This window comes from Etheostoma spectabile, unplaced genomic scaffold, assembly GCF_008692095.1.
Source record: "Etheostoma spectabile isolate EspeVRDwgs_2016 unplaced genomic scaffold, UIUC_Espe_1.0 scaffold00007026, whole genome shotgun sequence".
Taxonomy (NCBI): domain Eukaryota; kingdom Metazoa; phylum Chordata; class Actinopteri; order Perciformes; family Percidae; genus Etheostoma; species Etheostoma spectabile.
The window spans coordinates 37,501-48,285 of record NW_022603447.1 but is presented as its reverse complement, the minus strand read 5'-3'; the positions used below and the strand labels follow the sequence as shown (position 1 = coordinate 48,285).

At 43.4% G+C, this 10,785-nt stretch overlaps 1 protein-coding gene across 1 annotated transcript in view; it reads right to left on the bottom strand.

Annotated features, from left to right (window-relative positions):
* Nucleotides 1-1,713: 1,713 nt before the first annotated feature.
* The window catches only part of LOC116678350 (phospholipid transfer protein), a 30,452-nt gene continuing 21,380 nt past the window's right edge, over nt 1,714-10,785 (bottom strand). Inside the window, exons 11-15 of the mRNA XM_032508288.1 lie at nt 7,025-7,092; nt 6,874-6,916; nt 6,704-6,767; nt 4,996-5,072; nt 1,714-2,788 (exon numbers count right to left, since the gene is read on the bottom strand). Of these exons, the coding sequence (XP_032364179.1) occupies nt 2,687-2,788; nt 4,996-5,072; nt 6,704-6,767; nt 6,874-6,916; nt 7,025-7,092 (354 nt within the window). The 3' untranslated portion in view covers nt 1,714-2,686. The remainder of the gene's footprint in view (nt 2,789-4,995; nt 5,073-6,703; nt 6,768-6,873; nt 6,917-7,024; nt 7,093-10,785) is intronic.

Below are 10,785 nucleotides of genomic sequence, written 5' to 3'. Positions count from 1 at the left end.
CAAGCACAGAACCCATCACCCTGAATGGGAGCCCCCTGGAAGAAGCGCAGTCCTTCACATACTTGGGAAGCATCATTGACCGGCAGGGCGGTACAGACGCAGACGTCAAGGCAAGGATTGGTAAAGAAAGAGCCGCCTTCGCCCAGCTCAAGAACATCTGGACCTCCAGAGAGCTGTCAGTGACCACCAAGATCCGAATATTCAACTCCAACGTAAAGTCAGTCTTACTGTATGGGGCAGAGACCTGGAGGATAAATAAGACTACCATCAGAAAAGTCCAGACCTTCATCAACACCTGCCTCAGAAGAATTCTCCAGATCCGATGGCCTGACACCATCAGTAATACCAACCTCCAGGAAAGGACAGGCCAACTCCCTGCCGAAGAAGAAATCAGGAAGAGGAGATGGGGCTGGATAGGGCATACCCTACGAAAACCACCAACCAGCATCACTAGGCAGGCGTTGCGGTGGAACCCACAAGTCAAGTGGGAGAGACGTCGGCCAAGAAACACCTGGCGACGCGACCTTGAGGCTGACACCACCAAGATGGGCTACACCTGGAACCAGTTAGAGAAAATGGCCCAGGACAGAGGACTCTGGAGAGCTGTTGTTGTTGTTGTTGTTGGCGGCCCATACCCTGGTAGGGGTGACGGGCAGTAAGTAAGTAAGTAGATAGAGCAGGAATATTATACCAGAAACAGAACAGAAAACACTACAATGTACATACTTTCACTTACTCATACCACATGGTGCTGATAGTACTTGTATTTCAGGAAGGATCTGAATGCAGAACTTTTACATGGAGTTTTGTCACAGAGAGTATTATTACTTTTACTTCAGTAAGGATCTACGGCAGACGTATAGCAGGGAACAGGGATGGAAAAGAGTATTATTACATGGAGTATTTTCACAGAGAGTAGTATTACATGGAGTTTATTCACAGATATTAGTATTCAATTCAATTTTCAATTTTTATTTTATCTATAGTATCAATTCATAACAAGAGTTATCTTGAGACACTTTACAGATAGAGTAGGTCTAGACCACACTCCGGAATTTACAGGGACCCAACAGGTCTAGTAGTTTCCTCCAGAGCAGCAACAGTGCCACTGTGGCGATTACATAGTGTTACATGGAGTATTTTCACAGAGAGTAGTATTACTTGTACTTGTACTTGTACTTCAGTAAGGATCTAATGCAGATGTATAGCAAGGGAAAAGGGATGGAAAGAGTATTATCACATGTGTATTTTCACAGAGAGTAGTACTACATGGAGTGTTTTCACAGAGAGTAGTGTTACATGGAGTATTTTCACAGATATTAGTATTACATGGAGTGTTTTCCCAGAGAGTAGTATTACTTGTACTTCTATTTCAGTAAGGATCTAAGGCAGACATATAGCAAGTGAACAGGGATGGAAAGAGTATTATAACATTAAGTGTTTTCACAGATAGTAGTATTACATGGAGTATTTTCACAGAGAGTAGTATTACTTGTACTTGTACTTCAGTAAGGCTCTAAGGCAAACATATAGAAAGGGAACAGGGATGGAAAGAGTATTATTACATTAAGTGTTTTCACAGATAGTAGTATTACATGGAGTATTTTCACAGAGAGTTGTATTACTTGTACTTGTACTTCAGTAAGGATCTAAGGCAGACGTATAGTAAGGGAACAGGGATGGAAAGAAGAATTTAAAATAGTCCAAACTGTGAATGTTTTATGATTTTTTTATTTATTAGAGCCTGGAGATTCAGTTATAATAATAATAATAATGATAATAATAATAACAATAATAATAACAATAATAATAATAACAACTCCACAGAGAGATTTAATCATTCATTTAACTTTAACCCAATCAAAGATGTGAATGTCATTTGTTCTTCAGGGTTAGTCCAGAGCTGTGTCACCTGTTGAGAAAATATATAAAGATATACATACATATACTGTGCTGTTGTCTCTCCACATGGTAATCTCTACATGGTACTCTCTAATGTTGTGTCTATATAGTACTCTCTACTGTTGTCACTACAAAGTACTCTCTACTGTTTTCTCTACATACTACTCTCTACTGTTGTGTCTCTCCATACTACTCTCTACTGTTGTCTCTCTACTGTTGTCTCTACATAGTATTCTCTAACGTTGCCTCTACACGGTACAGTCTACTATCGTCTCTCTACATACTACTCTCTACTGTTGTCTCTCCATACAACTCTCTACTGTTGTCTCTCTACTGTTGTCTCTACATACTACTCTCTACTGTCGTCTCTCCATACTACTCTCTACTGTTGTGTCTCTACATACTACTCTCTACTGTTGTCTCTCTACTGTGTCTCTACATATTACTCTCTACTGTTGTCTCTCTACTGTGTCTCTACATACTACTCTCTACTGTTGTCTCTACATACTATGTACTATGTTATGTACAATATGTATACACACATACATATATTCATACTGTGTAGAGGCAGTGTTTTTATATGTGTGTCTATGTACTGTGGAGACAATAAACTCTGTAATGTACTGTATATGTACACATACATGAATAGAGGCTGTGTTGTCTGATTTCTTCCAGTGATCATTTCTCTCAGTGCTTTGCTGAAGTAATTCCATATGTGTTGTAATATCTGTTCACACAGTGAATCATATTCACGTTGTGTGTTGTGTGTTGAATATGTAAATCTTTAGACGGTGTTGCTGTCTGTCTCTGTCTGATTGTTGCCTCCGGTGATCATTTCTCTCAGTCCTTTGCTGAAGTGAAGATTTGCTCCGATCACAATGAAACCCTGCAGAGAAGAAACCAACTGAGTTAACTGCAGGGGGCAATTACAACAGAAGAACACAACTGCTGTGAACACCAGGGGGCAGTAATGAAAGAAGAACACAACTGAGTGAACACCAGGGGGCAGTAATTACAGAAGAAATCAACTGAGTGAACCCCAGGGGGCAGTAATGACGAAGAACACAACTGAGTGAACACCAGAGGGCAATAATGACAGAAGAACACAACTGCTGTGGACATCAGGGGGCAATAATGACAGAAGAACAAAACTGCTGTGGACACCAGGTGGCAGTAATGAAAGAAGAACACAACTGACTAAACACCAGGGGGCAGTAATGACAGAAGAATACAACTGAGTGAACACCAGGGGGCAGTAATGACAGAAGAACACCACTACTGTGGACACCAGGGGGCAGTAATGACAGAAAAACACAAATGAGTTAACACTTGGGGGCAGTAATGACAGAAGAACACAACTACTGTGGACACCAGGGGGCAGTAATGACAGAAGAACACAACTACTGTGGACACCAGGGGGCAGTAATGACAGAAGAACACAACTGAGTTAACACCAGGGGCAGTAATGACATAAGAACACAACTACTGTGGACACCAGGGGGCAGTAATGACAGAAGAACACAACTGAGTTAACCCTAGGGGGCAGTAGTGACAGAAGAACACAACTGAGTTAACACCAGGGGGCAGTAATGAAAGAAGAACACAACTGCTGTAGACACCAAGGGGCAGCCAGGGGGCAGTAAGTACAGCTATATAAAGTGCTATCTCGTAGCGGCTCCAAAACATGTTGTCAGGGGAGTTAATTCCTGATGCAGAATGTCTCATGTAGTCTCAGTCAGAAAGGGGGCTCCAAGTCAGTCCAATGCCATCCTTGGAGACACATGATTCCCCTGATGCAGAAGTTCTCATGTAGTCTCAGTCAAACAGGGGGCTCTAAGTCAGTCCAATACCATCCTTGGAGACACAGGATTCCCCTGATCAGGAACGCTGCCGTCAATTCTCAACATGGGGGTAAAACCACTTAATTGCGTGAGGTTAAAAAATATACGTTTAAGTAAGACTCTGGACAAGATGGGGACACAAACCTCAGTCTCCTGGGGGAAAGTCCTGTATTGTTTGACCCATCCACCCCCCCAACTTGCCTCTGTGTTTCAGACTACTCTCTACTGTTGTCTCTCTACTGTTGTCTCTACATGCTACTCTCTACTGTTGTGTCTCTACAGTTGTGTCTCTACATACTACTATCAACTGTTGTCTCTACATACTACTCTCTACTGTTGTCTCTCTACTGTTGTCTCTCTTCTGTTGTGTCTCTACATACTACTCTCTACTGTTTTCTCTCGACATACTACTCTTTACTGTTGTCCCTGTACATACTACTCTCTACTGTTGTCTCTCTACATACTAAATTCTACTGTTGTCTCTCTACATACTACTCTCTACTGTTGTCTCTCTACTGTTGTCTTTCTACATACTACTCTCTACGGTTGTCTCTCTACTGTTGTCTCTCTACTGTGGTCTCTACGGTTGTCTCTCTACTGTTGTCTCTCTACTGTGGTCTCTACATACTACTCTCTACGGTTGTCTCTCTACTGTGGTCTCTACATACTACTCTCTACTGTTGTCTCTACATACTTCTCTCTACTGTTGTCTCTGCATACTACTCTCTACTGTAGTCTCTCTACATACTACTCTCTACTGTTGTCTCTCTACTGTTGTCTCTACATACTACTCTCTACTGTTGTCTCTACATACTACTCTCTACTGTTGTCTCTCCACACACTACTCTCTACTGTTGTCTCTACATACTACTCTCTACTGTTGTCTCTACATACTACTCTCTACTACTGTCTCTCTACATACTACTCTCTACTGATGTCTCTCTACATACTACTCTCTACTGTTTTCTCTACATACTACTCTCTACTGTTCTCTCTACATCCTACTCTCTATTGTAGTCTTACTTGAAAGTATACTCTACTGTTGTCTTTCTTGATATTACATTGTCTTACAGATGCTTCAGGAGACTTTTTGCGTTGGATTCTGATGCTGAAAGACACTTCCCAAGATTCAGTAAGTCACAAGTTGGGAGTGAGAACGACTTGACATGGACGGTCAAACTAATACATACATATATAATGAGCAAAAAAACATAGCATCATGTAGAAACATAAAGGTCAATGTATAACTCACGTTGTGATATTCAACAACCTCCTCAATGAAATCCATCCCATCAGCCAGGGGAATCCGAAACTCCTTTTTTGTCCAGTCTGAACACACACACACACACACACAAACACACACACAGTGTCAGGAAAACATCAATACAATCAGAGACAGTTTAGAAGTAAGATGCCCAACTCAGAGGAACGTCCTGTCTCAGAGGAATTCCGGTCTGTCCATGTCCTGCATGTCCTGAGTGTTTTGGTTTCCAATGGAGAAGTGATCGTGAGACACAGAATTAGAGCAATGTTTTCACCCAGTAGTCACCAAAGTAAGAATTGGAGCCATTCCCTGTCCACGTGAACGAGACACTACTGCGTTACTGTGTCATCTGGCAGCAGAAGGACACAATCTAGTGTGTCTAAATTGCAGTTTCTGAAACAGGAGGTGCACATTTTGGGACATGACATCTCTGCATCAGGAAACATGGTCTCCTTCTCGAATGGAGGCATAGTTTCCCTTCCAAACTGATAATGTCATTTTAGGAATGTGTTGCTATTGTCGTGATTCCATTTTAAATAATGCACACTTCACTTATCTTTATCCTTATTGTGACTATTATTTTCACTGTTCCTCACACCTCCAACCGGCCCCGTCAGACACGCCTACTAAGAGCCTGGGTCAAACACCCCAAGCAGCTGGTCTGCATAATCCCTCAGCCCGTGTCCAGAGACACCATGGGGTCCCGTAGCCAGATAAGTGGTTTTACTCCACTGTCAGCATAGTGTCACCAGTCACAGCTGAGAGGTCTCTGGATTGGTAGCCGGTGATGTGCTGGACGCTGGTTATTGCTGAGGAAGTAGCCCCTCAATCCTCTTATAGGCTACCTTGGCCCCATAACCAGCCCTGAAAGCAATGTTTCTGTCTCTGAGCAGGCTCTGGACAACTGTTGTTGTCCAGGGCTTGTGGTTGGGCTAGGATTAGGGTAGACCTGGGTAAACTTGTGTCTGTACAATACCTAATGTAGCACTGGACAGTTGTTGTGTAGCCTACTCCTCTAGGTTCTGGTCCCGGGTTCTTCTCTTAAAGAAGTTCTGCAGCTGATGAAAGCTGCTTTGGGCCATGTTTTACCAGTCTTAGATGTGGTGAGAACATGGTAGAGCTGGTCTAGTCCACTCTATAATTTACAGATAGAGCAGGTCTACTCCACTCTATATTTTACAGATAGAGCGGGTCTAGTCCGCTCTATAATTTGCAGATAGAGCAGGTCTAGACCGCTCTATAATTTACAGATAGAGCAGGTCTAGTCTGCTCTATAATTTACAGAGAGAGCAGGTCTAGACCGCTCTATAATTTACAGATAGAGCAGGTCTAGACCACTCTATAATTTACAGAGAGAGCAGGTCTAGTCTGCTCTATAATTTACAGAGAGAGCAGGTCTAGACCGCTCTATAATTTACGAGGACCCAACAATTCTATCAATAACCCAAGGAAAACCTTTGGGTGAAAACACATAAAGCCTGTGGATTATAAGCTCCCCAGAGCTGAGTTAGTAACAATGCTTTCTGGGACATGGAGGCACTCAGAGGGAAAGAGAGAGGAGCTCAGTGATATAATAAATCAGACTGGTCCAGGTGTGCTAGCGGTTTCATAGCTGATATCTTTAATAATTTTTAGATATATATTTAGAGAATATGTAATGAGTGTCAGTGAGTTTTACTGCTGATGAATCACTTACTGTTGATTAAAGGAACCACGGACATCTGCAGCATCGTCTTTAGAGGAGCCTGCAGAGGAATCAACTGACAGACAGACAGACAGACAGACAGACAGGTTAGTCTATGCATCCAGGCTGACAGGCTCTTCGTGTAGTTGTCAGGTTAACGTCTGCAGGTGGAGCTAACTCACTGCAAGAGATTCCAGAGCAGATTGGTTGGAGAAGATTTTAAACCTGAAAGAAGAGAATCGGGTCAATCTGACGGTGATGAACAAAGAGAATAATCACAACTGCGTGTGTGTGTGTGCGTGTGTGTGTGTGTTTGTGTGTTTGTGTGTTTACCTGCGGAGGTCAGCATGAACAGCCAGACGTTTTCCCTTCATAGAAACTTTAGCGTTGAACTTTGATTCCTGCAGGTGGACAGAAACACACATTTGTGTGTTTAGTAGTTACTGTATTTATTATACATATATACTGTATAATATATATCACAAAGACTGGCTACGGATACAGATTCCGAAGCGCAACAACCATCAGTCACCTCTTCTACATGGATGACATCAAGCTCTATGCCAGAAATTAGCGAGACATGGACTCACTGATCCACACTACCAGGATCTACAGCAACGACCTGGACTCACTGATCCATACCACCAGGATCTACAGCAACGACCTGGACTCACTGATCCACACCACCAGGATCTAAAGCTACAACATTGGAATGTCGTTTGGACTGGACAAGTGTGGTCGCATGGTATCAAAAAGAGGGAAGATGATCAGAACTGAGGGGATTGAACTACCAGAAGGCCACATTGCAGATGTTTAGGATAGTTACAAATACCTTGGGGTGCCCCAGGCTAACAGAAACCATGAGGAGGCAGCAAGGAAGACCGCAACAGCCAAATACCTACAAAGAGTGAGGCAAGTCCTGAAAAGTCAGCTGAACGGGAGAAACAAGATCCAAGCCATCAACACATCCGCCCTGACAGTCATCAGGTACCCCCTGGTATGATAAACTGGCCAAAGGAGGAGATAAAGGCTACTGACATCAAGACCAGAAAGCTCCTCACAATGCATGGATGGTTTCACCCCAAATCCAGCACCCTGAGATTGGACACCAAGCATAACGAGGGGGGCCGAGGGCTAGTGAGTGTCAAGACCACGGTCCAGGATGAGACGACGAAGATCCAGGAGTACATCAGGAAGATGGCCCCCAAAGATGAAGGGCTTAGTGAAGACCTCAGGCAGCAGAAACCCAAAGGTGAGGACAAGGAAGAGGAAGAACCGTCATGGAGGGACAAGCCGCTGCACGGCGTGGACCACAGAACCATAGAAGAAGAAATCCTACCAGGGGCTGGAAAAGGCTGAAGGACAGCACAGAGGCCGTACCCATGGCAGCACAAGAACAGACACTCAGTACAAGATCTATAAAGGCTGGGATCTACCACACCAGGCAGGACCCCAGGTGCAGACTGTGCAAGGATGCCCCTGAGACAGTACAGCACATAACAGCAGGGTGTAAGATGCAGGCAGGAAGTGCGTACATGGAACACCATAACCAGGAGCTGTCATAGTGCACAGGAACATCTGCCACGAGGATGGGCTGAAAGTACCAAGGTCAAAATGGAAGACACCTCCTAAGATAGTCCAGAATGAACGAGCTAAGATCCTGTGGGACCTCGAGATCCAGACTGACAAACTGGTGATGGCTAACCAACCATACATGGTGTTGATCGACAAACGGCAGAAGAAGGCAGTAGTGAGGTGGGCAGTAGTGTGGGGGGGGGGGGGGGCAGTAGTAATAGATGTGGCAATCCCAAGCGACAGCAACATCAAGAAGATGCCAACTATAGACCTATATCCAACCTTGATCCAGATGTTTTAGCCAACTATAGACCTATATCTACCCTTCCATTTCTCTCTAAGGTTCTTGAGAAAGCAGTCGCCAAACAGCTGTGTGACTTTCTGCATAGCAACAGCTTATTTGAGGATTTTCAGTCAGGATTTAGAGTTCATCATAGCACAGAGACAGCACTTTACAAACAAAATTACTAATGACCTCCTAATTGCATCAGACAAAGGACTCATCTCTGTCCTGGTGTTATTAGATCTTAGCGCTGCATTTGATACCATTGACCATTATATCTTATTACAGAGATTGGAACATTTAATTGGCATTAAAGGGACTGCTCTAAGCTGGTTTAAGTCTTATTTATCAGATTGATCTCAGTTCGTTCATGTTAACGATGAATCCTCTATGCACGCCAAGGTTAGTCATGGAGTCCCACAAGGATCTGTGCTCGGTCCAATCCTGTTCACTTTATATATGCTTCCTTTAGGCAATATTATCGGGAAGCACTCCATAAACTTTCATTGTTATGCAGATGATACTCAATTATATCTAACGATCAAGCCGGATGAAACTAACCAGTTAGCTAAACTTCAAACGTGCCTTCAAGATATTAAAACCTGGATGACCTGTAATTTTCTAATGTTAAACTCAGATAAAACTGAAGTCATTGCTCTCGGACCCAAGCACCTCCGTGACGCATTATCCAAAGAGATAGTTACTCTGGATGGCACCACCCTGGCCTCCAGCACCACTGTGAGGAATCTTGGAGTTATCTTTGATCAGGACCTGTCCTTTAATTCCCACATAAAGCAAATTTCAAGGATCGCCTTTTTTCACCTACGTAATATTGCCAAAATCAGGAATATCCTGTCTAAAAATGATGCAGAAAAACTAGTCCACGCATTTGTTACTTCTAGACTTGATTACTGCAATTCTTTACTATCAGGCTACTCGAAGACGTCCATAAAGACTCTTCAGCTGATCCAGAATGCTGCAGCACGTGTTCTGACAGGAACCAGGAAAAGAGACCACATCTCTCCTGTCTTAGCTTCTCTGCATTGGCTTCCTGTAAAATCTAGAATAGAATTTAAAATCCTTCTTCTCACCTACAAAGCTCTTCATGGTCAGGCTCCATCTTATCTTGAAGAGCTCATAGTACCTTACAACCCTAGAAGAGCACTACGCTCCCAGAATGCAGGGTTACTGGTGGTTCCTAGAGTCTCTAAAAGTAGAACGGGAGCCAGAGCGTTCAGCTATCAGGCTCCTCTCCTGTGGAACCAGGTTCCAGTCTGGGTCCAGGGACCAGAGCGTTCAGCTATCAGGCTCCTCTCAGTAACCCCTCAACCTCATCGCACTAAGAAGTGTCCTGGTGGCCTCCTCCACATGCAAGGTGCAGAAGGTGCAGATCCTGTGGAAGCGTATCAGCTGGGACTTGATGAGGCCTCTGTACGTGTGCTTGGGGTGGTAGCTGGTTTTGGAAGGAGTGCATGGCGATCTGTGTCCTTGAAATAAACCTTGGTGGCTAGTGTCTTTGACTGGTCGCCGGGGCTGTGGAAGAAGACCCTCGTATCGAGGAACTCCACTGTAATGGGTTGGAGGGTGTGCTTGAGTTTTATTTTAGGGTGGTGTGAGTTGAGGGTGTCCAGGAAATCATCAGAATCAGAAATACTTTATTGATCCCCGAAGGGAAACTCTGTGTTACAATTGCTCAGATATTCAGAAATATTAATAAAGAAATATAAGGAGTGTGGATATTTACATAGTTAAAGGTATATTATGATACAGTATTTACATAAATAACATAATTAAGGTGTTGCAATGGTGAAAAGAAATAATAATAATAATAATAATAATAATAATAATAGTAGCAGTTGAGTATTGCACACATTACAAGCCAGTGTTATTGCACAAAACAGATAATAAACAGATAATAAACAGATAATAATGTCCAGTTTCAACCCCTCTAAGCTCCTCTCCTGTGGAACCAGGTTCCAGTTTGGGTTCAGGAGGCAGACACCGTCTCCACATTTAAGAGTAGGCTTAAGACTTTCCTTTTTGATAAAGCTTATAGTTAGGGCATGGAGTCACTCCCCGGAGTCCTTATGTTCTTTTTTCCACAGCATGTTCCCTCGGACCGGAGAGGCTCCAAAATCATGGTAGATCCCTTAACATAACCCGTGTGTCTAAATCGCCACTGCTCCGTTAACCCTCGCTCTGACCATCTGCCTACTTGGAACTCCGGATCACGCCA